Source organism: Tamandua tetradactyla, chromosome 2, assembly GCF_023851605.1.
Source record: "Tamandua tetradactyla isolate mTamTet1 chromosome 2, mTamTet1.pri, whole genome shotgun sequence".
Classification (NCBI taxonomy): Eukaryota; Metazoa; Chordata; class Mammalia; order Pilosa; family Myrmecophagidae; genus Tamandua; species Tamandua tetradactyla.
In genome coordinates this window covers 206,433,277-206,453,397 of record NC_135328.1, presented here as the reverse complement: position 1 = coordinate 206,453,397, position 20,121 = coordinate 206,433,277, and the positions used below count along the sequence as shown (strand labels likewise).

General features: G+C 38.5%; 1 protein-coding gene across 2 annotated transcripts in view; it reads left to right on the top strand.

Moving 5' to 3' along the window:
- The first annotated feature begins 723 nt into the window (after positions 1-723).
- OTUD3 (OTU deubiquitinase 3) overlaps positions 724-20,121 on the top strand; it is a 36,617-nt gene continuing 17,219 nt past the window's right edge. Inside the window, exons 1-3 of one of the 2 annotated variants that reach the window (XM_077151040.1) lie at positions 724-1,025; positions 8,387-8,535; positions 11,848-11,960. In XM_077151040.1, coding sequence (XP_077007155.1) covers positions 805-1,025; positions 8,387-8,535; positions 11,848-11,960 — 483 coding nt within the window. In that variant the 5' untranslated portion in view covers positions 724-804. The remainder of the gene's footprint in view (positions 1,026-8,386; positions 8,536-11,847; positions 11,961-20,121) is intronic. The other variant, XM_077151038.1, reaches the window with a different exon arrangement.

The following is a 20,121-nucleotide window of genomic DNA, read 5'->3' as shown; positions in this document are numbered from 1 at the left end:
AGAACAGTATGGGGGGACAGAGGGGCTGAGTCAGGTTCCAGAGCAGGTGAGTGTGCATTAGGATAAACAACTGCCCGGGTTTGCCTAGGATCATTCCAGCTTTAAAACTGAAAGTTCTGAGCAAAGTTAGGCTGGTCACCCTAGGACAGAAGCAGAATTAGAGGAGCAGGTAGTCTTGCAGAGAAGGGCTACCTCTCCCTTGCGTCATGAGGGAGGGAAGTGAGGTGGAGGAGGGCAGGATTAACTAAACCAAGTGTATGGATTTTGGAGCCAGGGCAAAGCTCTGCCTCTTAGCTGTTTGATCTTTTTGAAATTACTTAACCGCTTAGATTTATTTTCCTGTAATTTAGGGATAAGTAAGAATGAGCCACGTAGGTTCACAGGCCAGATTTAAACATTTTCAGTCTCCTTCCTTTCCTAACTTCTCCCATTGCTCTTATCTCTCATTCTTGTACCATTTCCCTCCATTCCTCTCCTTGACCTCTTCCCCCTTTGTTCTCTATGGCCCCACCTCCTTCTCCTTTCGAGTACCACCCACCGCTAGAGAGAACACTGGAACAAATAAGCACACGTGCCCCTCTAGCTCTCCCAGGTGAGCGCTCTATGGCGACTGCTCCCCGAGCCTCCCAGAGGGCGGGGGCGGGGCGTCCATCACGTGACCGGGGTGCTCTGCGCAGGCGCAGTGGCTGCGTTGCCGTCTCTGGGGTCGTGGGCCGTTCCGCTTTACCGCCTCCGCGCCTGAGGCGGCTGCTCGGCGGCCTTCTGGCTTTTCCTCCTGCCGCTGCGGGCCGCGGCGCCGGGGCCATGTCCCGAAAGCAGGCGCCGAAGAGCCGGCCCGGCAGCGGCAGCCGGAAAGCCGAGGCCGAGCGCAAGCGGGACGAGCGGGCGGCGCGGCGGGCCTTGGCCAAGGAGCGGCGGAACCGGCCGGATCCCGGTGGCGGTGGCGGCTGCGAGGAGGAGTTCGTCAGCTTCGCCAACCAGCTGCAGGCCCTGGGGCTGAAGCTGCGGGAGGTGCCGGGGGACGGGTGAGGCGGGCCCGGGAGCGCGGGGCTAGGCGACCGTCGCCCGCTGTCGTCAGTCCATTCATTCCCGCGGCCCCGAGCGTCAGTTGCGACGCGGCCTCTGTTCCGAGAGCAAGAGGCGGACAATCCCCTCACCTCGAGGCCCTTGCGTAATCCCAAATTGTCCTAATCGTGGCAAGCGAAATAAAAAGTGGGTGCTAAGAGAGTTCTAGAGCAGGTCTACTTTAGATCGGTGGCCAGGGAAGGCCTCCCTGAAGGGTGATATTTAAGCTGAGACCTGAAGGAATAAGATGGAGCCAGTCATTTGAAGAGCTGGACAGCAGTCATAATCTCTTTAAAGTGACTTCAGCTCCACTTGCTATAACACTTTGCTTCCTCTGGGTCCTTACCGTGGGGTATCTTCTCCCTTTACACTTAGAATGATATTGGGTCTATGAGGACCTGTTAACTGAGCTGAAGGCCACTTCTTTAATTCTTATTTCCATGGGCCTCAGTTTCTCCTCTGTAAGCAAAGGCCCTTACCCAAAGCTTGCTTGAGGGAGGAAAAGGGGAGGAAAAGTGGTTTCAGGAAAGGAGATAACGGGTCCATGGGTATGGGTGGAAGAAGGTAAAAGGTAGGGGAGAGGGGAGAGAACATCTAGCATCCCCAATTCAAGGGCAGGTAAAAGGGGTCTTGCCAGGGTGTGTCCTCCTGGAAGATAAGGTATTGGGAGAGGGCAGTCCATTTGATGCTCAGACTGGGCAGAGGGAAGAATAGGTTGGAAGTTATAGACCATACAGAATTGCTTTAGCTCTTAAGTGTGGAAAACAGGAAAGAGGTTTTCTTGATTTCACATTATGCTGCAGCTTATTAATCAAGATTGTTCATAGACTGGCCCCAGTTTACTTTTCCAACCTTTCCTCTTCTGCATATACCTAGTGCCTCAGGCAAATTAGATTTCTCTCTATTCACAGAGGGTTCTCCACACTCTCCTGCCTTGGCATTTTTGCTTAATTTTTAATTAAAGCTTGGTTGGGTCTTTATCATCACCATCTAGCCTTCTGATACACAGAAGGCATTTAGTGCTTTTTTGTTGAATGAGTGAGTGATAAGGGAGGCCGACTAGCCTCTCAGCAGCGTCCGTCAAAAGGACAGTTCCTTAGTGCGGTCACAACAGTTCAAGGCTTGCTTTGATAGGTTTTGCTTTCAGCCCTGTACCTTGCTTTTATCAAATAGGCACTCAAAACTTACTATTCAGGGCTTTATGTATCCTAATCATACTCAAAAGAGCAGAACATTGCTGAATAAACCAAAATGCCAGTTACAGTGGGATTTGGGGTTATTCCTTGCAAATGATTGAATTGCTTGTGTCCCCTGTGAGGGTGCCTGGGAAACTGACGTACTCCACAGAAGATTGCTTATGAGCAGGAATTAGAGCATAAGGAGTTGTATAATCTTGAGGGAACTTTCATGGGAACCTTGGTGCAGTGCTACCCACCCCATGAAGAAAGCATAACTTGTCCAGTTAATTCAGCACACATTGGTTGAGCAAGATTCTGGAAATACATTGATAATTAAGATACTTAAGGTATTCACAGTCTAGAAAGGGAAACATATGTAATAGCAGCTATCAAATATTTTAATCTTAGGACCCTTTTATACTCTTAAAAATTACTGATGACAAAGAGGTTTTATTTATGTTACCAGTATTTATTATGTTAGAAATTTAAACAAAATTTAAAACACAAGAACACACAAACACGTTTCACTAGCTGTCGAAACAGCTATTGGAACCTCATCATACATCATGTAGCCTCTGGAAAACTCCACTGTACACTTGTGAGAGAATGAGAGAGAGAAAAAAATCTTAGTTTTGAATTCACAGATACCCTGAAAGGGTCTCCCCAAATCACAGTTTGAGAACTGCTGATATAAATAATTAAAATACAATTTGATATATTCTTAATAATAGTAACTAATTATGGTGGTGTTCTTGAGAGGGGACTGGCTAACATTCCTTGAAGTGTTCAGTTGTTCAGGGATGTCTTCACATTCACTTATTCATTCAGCAAATACTCATCAAATACCTGCCCTCTATCAGATTCCTCTTAGTGGAGGTCATTCTCAAATTAGGTCTTAAAGGATTGGTAGGAGTATGCTGAGAGAACATTCCAAGCTGAGGAGTGTATATGCAAATGTGCAGGAACACATTATTATTTTTTTTGCATGGGCAGGCACCGGGAATGAAACCTGGGTCTCTGGCATGACAGGTGAGAACTCTGCCTGCTGAGCCACTGTGGCCTGCCCGCACACTAATTTTTTTGAATCTACAAGTTGTTCAGGAGTACAAGGGTAGAAGTAGTGGGCAGTAAGGCTGCAGAGGGCAGCTCAACTGAAATCCTCATGTCTCTCACTTCTAAGTCCTCTGTTTGTGACAGTATTAGGTAAAATAATCATATTTTGTTCTTTGAACTTCCCTTGTCTGGGGTCATGAAGTTAACTCTCTTCTGTTCACAAAAATTCTTCACATGGGTACTGTGAGAGGGACTGGTTCAGCTCTCTTTTAAATGTGATGAGGATAAACTCACAGTATTTCTTGTATGTGTGACAGGTTTTCAGGTATCAGCAGATTCTTTTATTTATTAATATTTACTGGGTATTCTGTGGACAAAATACAGTAGAGTTATGTTAATACATATAAAAATTAGTTGGCAGTCTCCATTTGTCCCTCTTTCCATTCTGGTCTGCTTACCATATTGAGTGCCCTTGATAGCATCTTACTATGGGCATATTTACTGTAGCTAGTATGGTTCTTGTAGCATTGTGTAGTCTTCCAGGATTTGGGGATGAGTTACTAGGTGTCCTCTGATGTAGCCTTTACATGAGTTGAGTCAGCTTAGCTTAATCAGTGTGCTAATTTGTAATGCATCATGGACCACTTTCATGTGTGGTGTGTTGTCTGGAAAGTTGATTCACATAAATTGGTTTAATTACAAAACACGAAAGAAAACATTTAACCTTGATATTTCCTTAGAAACATGATTGGAAACAGCATGTAAAGACTCTCTAATTGGATTAGGAAGGTACAATATTAGCATTTCTCTGAACTGTATCAAAATTGTAGCTTATTAAATGTAGCCATAACTTATATTTCTAATTAGTAGTGTTCTAAAATTAAAACATTAAAGAAACACCGACTTTGCCATTTATCTCTGTCCCAAACAAGTTTTTCCTTTTTATCTATCATATCATAGGATCTTAGGGCTGAAGGGCATTCGCAAATCATCATGTCTAATAGTCTGTTAGCTTGGATCACCTGTAGAGTATTCTCATCTTTTTGCCAAGCTCATTGCTTCTCAAGCCTAGTGGCACAATAGAATCACCAGTGATTTTTGAAAATTTGAGGGAACTTAAAAAATACGGCATCTGGGTTCTGGCCTAAATAAGCTGCACCAGAATATCAGGCAGTGGGCCTGGTTGCTGATGGATTTTAAAAGTTCCCCAGGTGATTCTGAAGTGCATCCATGATGGTGATCCATTGGTCTAGAGTCTGGAGCCTAGATTAGTGTTTCTCAAACGTTAGCATCTAACAGAATCACCTGGAGGGTGTGTTAAAACACAGATTGCTGGGGTTCACCCTCAAACTTTCTAATTTAGTAGGAATGGGTCCCAGAATTTTCATTTCTAAGCAATTCCCAGATGATGCTGATATTGCTAGTCAGGGACCACAGTTTGAAAAGTAGTGGCCTAGACAAGTGTTGTCTCATGGAGAAATACAGTGCAAGCCCACGTTTAAAAATTTTTCAGTAGCCACATTTAAAAAAGTAAAAAGAAACAGGTGAAATTAATTTTAATATTTTATGCCATTCTAAAGTGTTATTTCAACGTGCAATCAGTATTGATGAAATAATAATGCTTAAGTATTAAATACCATCAATAATACTTAAAAATCGTTAGAAATATTTTCCACCTTACAGTACACCTCAATTTGAACTAACCACATTTTAAGCACTTGCTAGCTATAGTATCATATTGGACTAGACAATTCCAGAAGACTGCTGTGGTCTGATCTTCATAGAATAGAACACAACCTGCCCCTCTCCTTTTCCTGCACATTGATTACTCTTACTGCAGCCTAAGAGCACATTATTATTATTTTGGTATGTTTATGATAGTATTGTGCCATATTGAATTATTGAACACCAAAACCTTTACTTGTATTTAAAAACCATCTATGCTATTTGTGTAATTGGTTGTTTTGGTGAACTGAAATGCAAGGCAGCCTTACATATATTCCTATTAGTGGTTCAAGAGAGGATGATTTTGCCCCAAAGGAAACAATTGGCAGTGCCTGGAGATACTTTTGGTTGTCACAACCGAGAGGTGGTGATAGTGTTCTACTGGCATCTAGTGGGTAGAGGCCAAGAATGCACCTAAATACCCTGCATTGCGTAGGATAGCCCCCCACTGCAAGAGTTATTTCCACTTGTCAAGGTTGAGAAACCTTGCTGAAGTGTAGTGGTTGAGGTGTGGACTCAGGAAACAGAAGGCTGGAATCTTCTAGAGGTCCCTTGGGCAGTGGTTGCTTTATTCTCACGAATGTCTTGAGCATTCTTCCTGAGCTTCCTAATGGAACCCAGGTAAGCTGTACTGTTTTTTCACATTTCCTGTGCTATTATCAGACAAGGAAATCAGTTCAGTCTATCTTGAATTGTTTTTAGTGAGCTCAAAGAAAGTTTGGTAAATATAGAAAAGTATATTAGAGTAAATTTAGCAATTACTCTAATTACTCTACCTAGCAATAACTACTGCTAACATTTTGGGGTTAGCAGTTGGTGAACGTGCAGACTCTGGAGCCTCACTGCCTGGGTTTGAATCCTGGGTCTACTACATACTAGTTTTGTGACCTTGGGTATGTTATTCTTCTCTGCCTTAGAATTTTCTCTGTCTTAGAGAGTTGTGAAGACTAAAGCTATTTAATATGTAAAGTGCTTAGAGTAGTCCCTGGTACAAGAGCTGTTTAAATGTTTGTTACAGTGTATTTTCTTTGCATATATTTGTGATTATGTTTCTATGTCTGTGTATGTGTACAGTATACAGAGGAACATGATTGAATTTATATAGTTTTGTCCTTTTCTTTTGCGTATATGGAGGACCTTTGCCCATTTTACTGTTACTAAAAGTGTTTAGAAAATGTAGAACTCTCTATAGAATACCATGAATTTTGATATATTAAATATAAAATAACCAAATACATAATCTTGTTCTAATCACACCTCTTAAACTTAATTCACGAAGAAACTACTAATGGCAGATACTAAAGATTTAAGAAAATTTGAGAGAAAAGCTTAAAATTGAGGATGTTTTATCCATTAGCTTATTTTTTTCTTCCTGTGATTGGAAAAAGACTCATTAGATTTTACCAACAGACATCTCAATCTAGCGTATATATTCCAGTCCTCTCTCAAATCTTGTGCAAAATTATGTAGAACTTCTTGGTTTCTAATTTATCTTCTTTAAACTATCCTTTCCCTCCTGAAAAAAAAAAAAAGATGAATCTATACCGTTTAAGAGATTCCTGCTTCTCTATAAATGTCTTGAAAACTTTCTCTTCTGAGTTGATAAAACAAAAGCCTCTTTCTCTTACACATTTAGGTTTGAAGTCCTTTTAAAAGTGATGCATATCTATTTTGGAATAAGAATATTGCAGTTTTTCATTTGAAAGAGTGGAAACAGTTGATTGTGAAACTGGGCAACTCTTTGGCTTCAGAATGGTTTATTTCCTTTATTTCAGGGGTGCCAGGTTGTGGTTGTCTTATCCCTGAAGTTGTTGAAGGATTTGAGAGTAAAATCATTCTTAAAGTTTATTGCTAGCATTTTATTTTAGAAAAAACGGTGCTTAGAGTTTTCATCTGACGGGAATAATGCAGCATTATTGCTCCCTAAGTGAGAGGTGAGAAGCCAAGGTGTCAAAGTGTCATTGCATAGTGCAGTTGTTTATTGTTCAGGTGCTTTCTTTTCATGTTCTTTTCCACTATGTTATTAGGGCTCATGCAGGATTTCGAGTTCAACTTTTATATTGGGAGCTTGACAAATTGCTATCTTTTGGATAGTCCTTGTTACGTGAATGTAGTTCACTGGGCAACTGTGGTGAAACTTGTTTCAGAAATGAGGCACTAATGAGGCACTATGTTTTTCTTTCCTGAACTTTTATTGAGATATATAATGTTGAGATATTTATTGAAGTTACATGATTATATATACCATATAATCATCCAAAGTATACAATCAGCAGTTCACAGTGTCTTCATATAGTTGGGCATTCATCACCACAAAAATTAAATTGATTTTTGAACGTTTTCATTACTTCATAAGCAATAAAAATAAGAATAACAATAAAAAAGAATACCCAAAACATCCCATACTCCCTATCACCCTCTAATATTTATTTTTATCTTTATTTTCTTATTCATCTGTCCATACCCTGGATAAAGGGAGTGCCAGTCACAAAGTTTTCACAATCACATGGTCACTCCATAAAAAGTATAGAGTTATGCAACCATCTTCAAGAATCAAGGCTACTGGATTAGTTCAGTGGTTTTAGGCATTTCCCTCTAGCTACTCCAAAACACCAAAATCTGAAAAGGGATATCTATGTAATGTGTAAGAATAACCTCCAGAATGACCTCTCAACTCTTTGAAATCTCTGCCACTGAAACTTTATTTTGTTTCATTTTTCTTCCCCTTTTGGTCAAGAAGTTTTTCTCAATTCCACGATGCCAGGGCCAGGCTCATCCCTGGGAGCCAGAGCTCACAAGGTGGGAAGGGCAGTGAGTTTACTTGCAGAGTTGGTTTAGGGAAAGAGGCCACATCTGAGCAACGAAAGAGGTTCTCTGAGGGTCTTTCTTAGGCATAATTAGAAGTAGGCTTAATTTCTCCTTTGCAAGAATAAGTTTCATCAGGGCAAGCCCCAGGATTGAGGGCTTGGAGGTACTAGATTTAACTTCTCATTTTGGAAGGGGACCTGAGAATTATAGCTGTTAGGCATGGAATGGCTATAAGGGGATTTCGGTCTTCAGGTGGTTAGTGTTAGTGTATCACCAACTCCATTTATTGTTGAAGAGACCCAGCCCAGGGAGGTTGAATGACCTTCCTATTAAGTCAGGCAGCTTGTAAGTGGGGAATAGAATCCTTGTTTGTTGTGTTCAGGAAGGTGATGTGGTTATCTCTCCTAGTGCTCTCTGCCTAGGATCCTGTCAGAGTTGAGGTTTTATCTCCTCTGTATGTGAAGGATTTCCATAGATGGCTAGGCATGGTACATTATTATTTTAGATGAAGTAAGTTCATTTTTAAAAGGTCTTGATCAACGTCTTTGTTTTGACAGCAACTGCCTGTTTAGAGCTCTTGGTGATCAGTTGGAGGGACACTCGCGAAATCACCTCAAGCACCGACAAGAGACGGTGGACTACATGATAAAGCAGCGGGAAGATTTTGAACCCTTTGTAGAAGATGATATTCCTTTTGAGAAACATGGTAGGTTCACCGTGGGACACTGGATCCTCCAGAAGGAATGCATTGGGTAATTAAATCCATCTGCATTCCACTTTCCCCCAGTCAGGAGTTTGGTTAAATAAATTATGGCATTCATTTTTTTAACAAATATTTGCCTCCTGTGTAATAGGCATCATGCAAGGCATTTGGGAATCAGTAGGTTTAGATGTATAAATGTATTATGCTCTTAATAGAAATTATGACATTAATTAACCTGAAAAGCTATTCATGACTTCTTATTCAGTGGGGAGGAAAAGCAAACTAAGTAATAGTATGTATAGATTGATCCCATTTTTAAAAAGTACACACACACTCATAAAGTCTGAAAAGTAACTAAGATTTTATGGTGGTTAATTATTGTTCCACTTATTCTTCAGAAATTACTCACCCTCTTTAAACTTCTTCTATAAATGAAGAATAGTAACAGCACCAATTTCATAGAGTTTTTGTGAAGATTGAATTAGTATATGTAAAGTAACTTCTTAATAAATGTTAGCCATCTGGGGGTGGTAGCACTCAGTATTTCAGTGATCTTCTGTAGATCTTTTTGATTTTTAAATAATGATCATGCAACAATTTTGTAATCATAAAAACTAATAAAGCCATTTCATTTCTTACCAAAAACTCAAACACTGCCTGTTTTCTTTGAGGCAAATCAGTTTTTTATTAACTAGTTCCTTAGCAGGCACAAATTGAGGAAGAAAATAGATATGAGCTTTTAAACTTTCGTTTCAACAAATATTTACTCAGAATCTGCTGTGCCAGGTGTTGGTATCTTTATATTTTATAAATAACATTTTTATCACAGGGCTCACAGTCTTTATCTGTCTCTTATCAGGAAAGAGACATAATCACTCCTGTGTCTATGTCAAGAATGGATGGGGAGAGAGACAGAGAAGGGATTCTAGTTAGAAGGCTCTCCAGATTATCCAGGTGAGAGAAGAAGGTCTTCACAAAGGGAATTACTGAGAATAATGATTAGGGTCCAATCCAAAACACAATTTGGCAGTATAATTGATAGGACTCATTGGAAGAGGGGGAGTGGGGAGAGAGAAGAAACAAAGGTGATTCTGAAGTTTCTGCACAGAGAATGGCTAGATAGCTCTATGTTAGCAAGATGGAGGACAGCTGGAGGAGGACATTTGGGAGGGGAGCTATCATTTATCCCAAAGCCTTTCCCATTCGTCAGTAGGAAGAAACTCATTCATTAGGCTTGAGAGACACAACAGTGAAACTCAGATGAGTAGTTTATAACCACAGAGTTCTGATGGTCCTTCTTCTTGGAATCACTTTATGTCTAGAGATAGAACAAGTTTACCAGATGGTTAGCCGTTTATAAATTAACTGTATGTATAATGAGGTAAGTTTTGTACTTTAGTGCTAAATGAAATGAATAATGTCACTGATCCAATGAAAATACCTTAGATGAGTTTTTAGTTTGTAATGTGAAATTCTTCTTTGAACATTTTCACTGAAGGTCATGTGATGGATTTGTGGAGGTGTCAGGATAGGGAGTTCAAGCTTTCAGTGGCCAGTGTGATTGAAGAGTGGGAAGGTGGTTTGTTGTTGGTTTTAACTATTACTATTCTTGCCTGTTGGTTGGTTAGTGAAACATAAGAATTTGAGCATAAAAGAAGTGAGAAGTGACTCAGACTCTACTATAGTCAGACTCTGCTGTAGCAGAAATGAAAAGAAATACAGAAGTCTTATATCCTTCTTGTGTTTTGTTTGAAGACTAGACTTATTAAATTTGTCACTCATCATAATTATGTGTTTTTATGTCTGTCTGATTTGCTTGACGAGATTCTTGAAGACAAGGAGCATGTCTTTGTTTATTACTCTGTTCTCAAGGTGGCAGCTCCTGGCATATGGTAGATATAAAATATTTGTTAAATGAATAAATGAATGAATCAGTTAGCTTCCAAGGACCTAGTTAGCCTTGCATCTGGCTATATCTTCCAGGATTATTCCTTTCCTCTAGACTGGCTTCAGAGAATCTGCAACATCTTTACCCCTACTATATAAATACCTGCATCAGAAGAAACTGGGTGTTCTTGATGCCTGCTGTTCCCTTCCTCATCATACCCAGTTACTTGTTAAGTCTTGTCATTTGTACTTCACTATTTCTTCTCTCACTGCTACTACCTCATGAAATCAGGTCTCTGGCCATTTTTCTCGACTTCCTTTGTGCTTTTTGGGCCCTTCCCATTGCCTCTACTTTGACCTCTTCAGTCTGTTTTCCATATTGCGCTTAGAGTGATCTTATAAATGTACACCATAATTAGGGCTTCTCCCTATCTAAAACCCATTGGTGGCTCCACCCTTGACCTCAGGATAAAATCCAAACTCTTTATCCCTTTGTGAACTATGATTTTCTTACTTTTCTACAGTCATCTTTTGCCATTTCCCACCACATTTGCCCATCCTCCCGGCCCCCCCATCTCAGCATTCTAAGTTCCTGCCATACTGTATAGTCCACAGACTCTTCATTATCTCTCTTCTTGCTACTGCTTGGAACATCACCCACTCCTCTTCTATCTGTCTAACTCCTACTTGCCCTTTGAGTATCAACTGAGAGGCCTATCTGATATACCTTATCTCTCCCTCCCCACTACCAAGCTGACTTTTTCTCCTGCAGGGCAGTGTGCTCCTTTCACACCCCGTACTTCCACAGTTTTTATGCAGCATTAGTGCCTGTTCTCTTGTTTGCCCCTGACTGGTTGTATACTTGTTGAGGACAAACTGTATGACAGGCAGTATAACGGAATGGCCAAGAGCCAGCCCTTAGAGTCAGGCTTTCTGGGATGAAATTTGAGCTCCGCTATGTACTGGCTCTGTAACCTTGGGCACAATTATTAACTATTCTATGTCTCAGGTTCCTCATCTACAAAATGGGGTGCATAATGCACCTCTTTCTTTGGATTGCTCTGAGGATTACATGTGGCAACTTTTGAGATTACAGCAATGCCTGACATATAGTAAGCATTCATTAATGCTGTTATGATTACCATGCTTGTTGCATTCCCACTCCTAAGGTCTGTTACAGACTCAGGCATATAGGAAGCACTCAATAAATATTTACTGAGTAAATCAATAAACGAATGCTTTCTTTGTGAAAGACAGGTGCCCTTCTGAGTAGCAGTCTACAAAATTCCCTAACAAAGTTAATGGGCTTTTCACATTTATACCTTCACTTCTCATTATATGGAACTAAGTAAATACCAAACTATGTTTGTGTTTGGATTTTTCCATTATAAAGACTTCGTTTCTCTTTTCTCTGTTATTTGTCTGCAGTGGCCAGTTTGGCAAAGCCTGGTACTTTTGCTGGCAATGATGCAATTGTAGCGTTTGCAAGAAATCATCAGTTGAATGTGGTGATTCATCAACTCAATGCCCCTTTGTGGCAGGTAGGTCACCTATTCAAGAGTTTATCATAAGCTCTTGGTATTTGTCCTTGGGTCTTTCACCTTAGAATGGGCCTGTGTGTTTGAGGGACTGAGAGATATTAAAGTCCCTGAAGCTTAAGCTTAACTAACTTCATTGTAAATCTGCCCAGGATTTTTTAAAAAGGTTTTTTAAGTGTAACATATATACAAAGAAAAAGCAATGATTTTCAAAGTACACTTCAGCAAGTAGTTACAAAACAGATTTCAGAGTTTGCTGTGGGTTACCATTCTACTATTACAGAGTTTTCCTTCTAGCTGCTCCAAAACACTGGAGGCTATAAGAAATATATGTATTTTTGTGTGTGTGTGAAAAATAACATATGTACAGAACAGTAATTATAAATTGGGTTTTACAGTGCCCTAAGATGATGAGGCTTGACCTGTGACATTAGATCATCAAGAGTAGCTTGGACTGTGAGCCTAATACAGAGAAAGTTTATGGTGGCTTTGAAATGAAACCTGTGCCATGCATTCTTTAGAAAAATTTTCAAATGTCAAGAATAATATTCAGTCAATTAATTGGATAATTTAGAGGCAGAGAGTCTAATGTGGAAATACTTTAGAAGATTCCATAAAAATATCTACGAGAGAATGTAAAGGATTGGCTACATAACTTCTTGTTTTGAAGTATGCCCATTCCCATGTGTATAGTTATGATTTTTAGTTGGAGGAAAACAAAAGACAATATTCATTATAATAAACATTGCTAAAAAGTATTTCCCAAACAACAACATTTATTTTATGGCTTGGATGTCAAGGTTATAATACTATGCTCTGCTCGGCTGTACATAATGGTTCTGGTGGTTTTTCTACAGCAAATAAGATTTTACAACCTATGTTAAGTTTGTGCTGTAGGATGACAAAGAACATTATTAAGCTATTTAGTTTTTCTTATTTTCCTGTCTTAAAGTAGTTGTCCATTCAACTCTTTTCACCTTTCTTTACTTCTGGTTTCATAATTACCTAATCTCCAAAACAAGGCAGACATTATGGAGGGAAAAAGTGTATAGTTTGTGCTACCACCCCTTCCTCTTCCTCCTTTAAATTCAGAGCATTTTTTGTCACTTTGTAGTTTCAGCTCCTGAAGACTGGCAGCAACTTCTGTCAGTCCTCTTCCCTCCCTCCCACTATTCCTGCATTTCTCACTTTTTTTAATTAGGTAAATTATGATAATTGTAGAAAATTGAAAATTCAGAAGAGCCCATAAAGGTAAATAAAAATTACCCAGTCGCACTACCCAGAGCTTATAACTATTAACATTTTAATGTGTTTCTCTGTCATTTATATACACACATTCTTAGCTATGAAAACCTTCATACATAACTAGAAAGATGCGTACCAGAATGTTCTTATTCACACAAACACTTCCACAGACATCTATACACAGCTTTATATATTTATATACACACACTTACATAATCCTGTAATCAGAAAGGCAGCAATCATTTTTTCTTATTTTTTCATCTGTTTATTGGTCACCCTTTATGTATTGCTTATTCAAAGCATTTGCCTATTAAAAAGTTAGGTTTATTGAGATACATTTTACATACAGTAAAATTTGCTCTATCAGGTATACAGTTCTATGTGTTTTGACAAACGTGGTAATGTAACCACCACCACCACAATCAATATAGAGAATATTTCCCCTTCCCCCAAAAGTCACTTTATGTACATTTTAGTTTTTGCCTTTATAAAGTGTCATATAAATGGAAGTATATAACCTTTTGTGTCTGGCACAATGTCCTTTCAACAAAATTGCATTACAGCAAAACAAATTAGATACTGTATGAGTTAAGAGGAATTTTATCTTACAGGGATATAATGAGCACTTGTGAAACAATATCTGTGTCTGTTCCTTCTTGCAGGGTTGCGAGAATACTGGTTACTGTGTTTTTTTAGTGTCCTACTTTTTTGTCGTTAAATTTATACTTTTTAGCCAATAATTTGAACATGAAACATAATGACCTTATTCTTGAAGGAAAATACTCATTGTCAATTCAGTACCATAGCCTGCCTTTTCCTCTGTCAATAACTGTTTTTTTTTAGTTTCCTAATTTCCTAGGTAGTTGTGAAGATAATTCTGCATAGTTAGAATATTTTTTCAAATTTATTTTTGTAGCATTTTCTTCATGAATTGTTCAACATTGAAAGTAAATGTTTTAAAAATAAATATATTTACTATCTAATAGGGTTTTTTGCTGTTTTTTTCCCTATCTCCCCCTACTCCAGTGAAGCATCTTATGAAGTTTAAGAATCAAAACGGCAGCGGTTGCTACTGCCATGGGTCTTTAAGAGCTCTTGCATTAATAATAAGAAGGCTTTTATTCTTAACATGGAGACACAGAAACTTATATTCTGTACCCTGATTATAAATGGATTATGCTGTTTGTGAACAGTAGAGAAATGTATAAATTAGAAAGTGAAAGTCCTCTTCAATCTCCATTCCCTTGATAATCACAATTATCAGTTTGGTGACTATTCTTCCAGTTAATTTTTTCCTATTCATGTGTGTGTATTATTATTATTTATTTTTTTAAACATAGCAATATACAAGCATGAACATTCTTACCATATGACCATTCCATTCTTGGTATATAATCAGTAATTCACAATATCATCACATAGTTGTATATTCATCACCACGATCATTTCTTAGAACATTTGCATCAATTCAGAAAAAGAAATATAAAAGAAAAAAGAAAAAAACCCATACATACCATACTCCTTACCCCTCCCCTCTCGTTGACTGCTAGTATTTCCATCTACCCAATATATTTTAGCCTGTTTACCCTATTTTTTTCTATACCCCTTATCATTCCCTTTCATTGATCACTAGCATTTCAATCTACTAAATCTATTTTAACATTTGTTCCCCCTATTATTTATTTATTTTTAATCCATATGTTTTACTCCTCTGTCCATACTGTAGATAAAAGGAGCATCAGACACAAGGTTTTCACAATTACACAGTCACATTGAGAAAGCTCTATCATTTGTATTATTATTATTTAAATAGAAAGTGTTTTAGATATTTTGTCATTCGGAGATTTTAATACGCTACTGTTTCCTTTCCCAGTTCTCTTCCTGGGAGACAAATGATGCAATGTGTGTTTTGTATGTGTCAACACCAGGCGAAATATTTAAATTGTTCATCCTCTCTGTACTTTGAGACCTAGGTAGTCCACCTGGAGAAAACTTTCGTAGTTCTAGACCTGTGCCATTCATGTTTGTTCCATGTTTTTTTTACTGTGTTTTTAGACCATGGGTACTGTGGATTAAGGATACTATCTTACTACCTGTGACTTTCAGTAAAAATAAGGAGGCGCTAATGTTTTGGAGTTTTAACAAAGAGGAGATAGTTACTGGGCTTCCTTGTATATAACAGGGTTGCTGGGGAGGATCTGTTACTTTTGGGGAGATTCTGTGTTCCTTTTTGAAGGACAGATATGGACCTGTTAGTGGTGGTCATTTTTTGGGATATACCAGCCTGGACCACAGGGTTCCTGTCTTGCATGAGTTGAAGGAGCATTATTCTTGTTGAGTTCTGGTCCAAGGGGCAGTTCCCATAGCATACCTTGTGAATACCTCTGGAATTGTGCAATGTGGCAGCACTTTTGGACTATATATATATGTGCTTGTGTAATTTTATTTTGAAATTGATATAAGTGGGAAATTTGGGATTTGTTGTTGGTACTGCTTTTCAGTATGCAGTTGATAGAAACGTCTTTTTAAAAAAATTTTCTGGCGGGGTGGATTTACTGTGATGCTAATGAAGCCTAAACTTTAGGCCCCTTGTTTGCATGGTTCGTTCAAGGTCTAGTGGTGGTAGTAGTGGTGGTAGTAGTGGTGTTCTTACAATTTTATATTTGTATTTTTTGCCCTCAAACTCTGAATTTGTCCTTGGGTCTTTCACCTTAGAATGGGCCTGTGTGTTTGAGGGACTGAGAGATATTAAAGTCCCTGAAGCTTAAGCTTACCTAACTTCATTGTAAATCTGCCCAGGATTTTTTAAAAACGTTTTTTAAGTGTAACATATATACAAAGAAAAAGCAATGCTTTTCAAAGTACACTTCAGCAAGTAGTTACAAAACAGATTTCAGAGTTTGCTGTGGGTTACCATTCTACTAGTACAGAGTTTTCCTTCTAGCTGCTCCAAAACACTGGAGGCTGTAAGAAATATATGTATTTTTGTGTGTGTGTGTGTGTGAAAAGTAACGTGTACAGAACAATAAATTTCAAAGCACGTCACAACAATTAGTTGTAGAACAGAGTTCAGAGTTTGCTCTAGGTTACAATTCCACAACTTAGGTTTTTACTTTTAGCTGCTCTAAGATATGGAGACTAAAACAAGTTTCAATTTAATGATTCAGCAGTCACATTCATTTGTTAAATCCTACCTTCTCTGTATAACCATCACCTTTGATTTTTCTCCCACTCTTTAGAGGTATTTGGGCTATGTCTATTCTGTTTCATGTTGGAAGGGGCTGTTGGTAACATGGGATAGGGGGATGGAACTAGATGTTCTGGGGACCTCTGCGTTTCAGGACTTATCTGGTCCAGGGACCCATCTGGAGGTTGTAGGTTTCTGGAAAGTTAGCCTAGTGCATGAAACCTTTGTGGAATCTTGTATAATGCCCTAGGTGTTCTTTGGGATTGGCTGGAATGGTTTTGGTTGGAGTTTAGCAAATTATGGTAGGAAACAGTGTCTAACTGAAGCTTGTGTAAGAGTGACTTCCACAGTAGCCTCTCAACTATTTATACTCTTTCAGCCACTGATACCTTATTTGTTATACTTCTTTTCCCCCTTTGGTCAGGATGGCATTGCTGATGTCGCTGTGCCAGGGCCAGACTCATCCTTAAGAGTCATCTCCCACACTGCCAGGGAGACTTTCACTTCTGGATGTCATGTCGCACGTAGTGGGGAAGGGCAATGATTTCACTTGCACCGTTGGACTTAGAGAAAGAGAGGCCACATCTGAGCAACAAAAGAGGTCTTCTGGAAGTAACTCTTAGGCATACCTATAGGTAGGCTAAGCTTCTCTACTAAATACATAAGCTTCACAAGCGCAAGCCTCAAGATCGAGGGCTTGGTGTATTGATTTTGGTGTCCCTAATGTTTGACACAGTATCAGGAGTTTCCCCAGTGGTGAGGGAAAGTTTAGTAGTTCCGTATTTTTTCTCCCATCCCATAAGGGAATTTTCCAGTACTTTTTGATTAACTGCTTAATATACCAGGCATTATATTAAGCTATACGGGATTAAAGAAAATATAGGGATATTCATTCTTATTCTGGTCTCCCTATGTTTGGATTGTTTAAATGGTCTATCCAGACAGATTGAGTTAGATTATGTGTTACAGAAAATTTAGGTCTGGACAAAATAATGAAAATGAGCATCGCTTTATATGCTTTTTAGTCATCTGTATTTGCTCTTCACAAAAGTGCCTATTCATATCTTTAGCCCGTTTTATAATTGGGTTGTTTGTTCTTCTCTTGTTGAGTTGTATGATTTCTTTATGTATATAGGGTATCAAACCTTTATCTGATGTGTGATTTCCAGATATTTTCTTATATTGAGTTGGCTGCCTCTTCACCTTTTGACAAAGTCTTTTGAGACACAAAAGCATTTGATTTTGAGGAGTTCCATTTATCTGTTTTTTCTTTTATTGCTTGTGCTTTGGGTGTAAAGTTTAGAAAGCTACCTCCTATTACTAGATCTTGAAGATGTTTCCCTATATTTTCTTCTAGGAGCTTTATGGTACAATATAAGAACACTAGCTCTTACATTTAAGTGTTTGATCCATTTTGAGTTAATTTTTGTATAGGGAATAAGGTAAGGGTCCTCTATCTTTCTTTTGGCTATTGATATCCAGTTCTCCCATGCCCATATTTTGAAAAGATTATTTTGTCCCAATTGGGGGGCCTTGTCAAAGATCAGTTGACCATAGATTTGGTGGTCTATTTCTGTGCTTTCGATTCGATTCCATTGGTCAGTACTTCTGTCTTTGTGCCAGTACCATGCTGTTTTGACCACTGTGGCCTTATAATAAATTTTAAAATCAGGAAGTGCTAATCCTCCAATTTTGTTCTTTTTGGGTGCTTTTAGCTATTTGGGTCTCTTTTTCTTCTAGATGAATTTGATAACTAGGTTTTTCAAGTCTTCAAAGTAGGTTGTTGGAATTTTGATTCATATTTACGTTGAATCTGTATATCAGTTTGGGTAGAATTGACATCTTAACCGTGTTTAGCTTTCCTATCCATGAGTAGGGAATATCTTTCTGCATGTTTAGATCTTCTTTGATTTCTTTTAGCAGTGTTATATAGTGTTCTGTGTACAGGTCCTTTGTGTCCCTAGTTAAGTTCATTTCTAGATATTGGATTCTTTTCTTTCTTTTTTTTTTTTGGCATGGGCAGGCACTGGGAATCAAACACAGGTCTCTGGTATGGCAGGTGAGAACTCTGTCACTGAGCCACCGTGGCCTGCCTGATACTGGATTATTTTAGTTGGTATTTAGAATGGAATTTTTTCCTTAATTGACTCCTCAGCTGGGTCATTGCTTGTGTAGAGAAACTTTACTGATTTTTGCACTTTAATTTTATATCCTTTTACCTTGCTCAAGTAACTTTGTTGTAGATTTCTCAGTATTTTCCAAGTATAGTATCATGTCATCTGCAATAATGAAAGTTGTACTTCTTCCTTTCCAGTTTGGATGCCTTTTGTTTCTTTTTTCTGCCTGATTGCTTTATCTAGAACTTTAGTACATGTTGAATAATAATGGTGACAGAGGGCATCCTTGTCTGGTTCCCAATTTTAGGAGGAAAGCTTTTGATCTCTCTCCATTGAATATGGTGCTGGTTATGGGTTTGTCATTATGCCCTTTATCATATTGAGGACGTTACCTTTGATTACTACCTTTAGAAGTGTTTTTATCAGAAAAGGATATTGAATTTTGTCAAATGCTTTTTCAGCATCAATGGAGATGATGTGATTTTTTCCCTTTCGATTTGTTAATGTACTCTATTACATTCATTGATTTTCTTGTTTTGAACCATCCTTGCTTCCTGGTATAAACCCCACTCTGTCGTGGTGTATAATTCTTTTAATGTGTTGTTGGATTCGATTTGCTAGTATTTTGTTGAGAATTTTTGCATCTATGTTTAGTAGGGAGATTGGCCTGTAGTTTTCCTTTCTTATTGCATCTGTACCTGGTTTTGGTATTAAAGAGATGTTGGCTTCATAAAATGAGTTAGGTACTGTTCCTTTTTCCTCAGTTTTTTTGTAACAGTTTGAGCAGGATTGGTCTTAGTTCTTTTCGGAATGTTTGATAAAATTCTCCTGTGAAGCCTTCTGGACCTGAGCTTTTCTTTGTAGAGTTTTGATGACTGATTGAATCTCTTCACTTGTGATTGGTTTGTTGAGATCTTTCTTCTTGAGTCAGTGTAGCTTGTTTGTGTGTTTCCAGGAATCTGTCCTTTTCATCTAAGTTGTCTAGTTTCTTGGCATATAGTTGTTTATGGTTATCTTCTTAAGATTTCTTTTATTTCTTCAGGGTCTGTGGTAACGATCCTCCTCTCATTTCTGATTTTGGTTGTGTCCTCTCTCTTTTTTTCTTTATTAGCCTTGATACTGGTCTATCAATTTTATTGATTTTCTCAAAGAACCAGCTTTTGGTTTTATTGATTATTTCTGTTCTTTTGTTCTCCCATTCATTTAACTGTGCTTTAATCTTTATTTCTCTTTTTTTATTTGCTTTGGGATTAGTTTGCTTTCGCAAGTTCCCCTAGGTGAGCAGTTAAGCCCTCGATTTTTTCTTTCTTCTTTTTAAGTATAGGCATTTAGGGCAATAAATTTCCCTCTCAGCACAGCCTTTGCCACATCCCATAAGTCCTGATATGTTGTATTCTCATTTTCACTTGTTTCCAGATAGCTACCATTTTCTCTAGCAATTTTGTTCTTTGACCCACTGGTTGTTTAAGAGTGTGCTGCTTAATCTCCATGTATTTGTGAAAGTTCTCGTTCTTTGGTGATTATTGATTTCCAGCTTCACTCCTGTGATCTGAGAAAGTGCTCTGAATAATTTCAAAGTTTTAAAATTTATAAAGACCTGTGTTTGTGCCTCAGC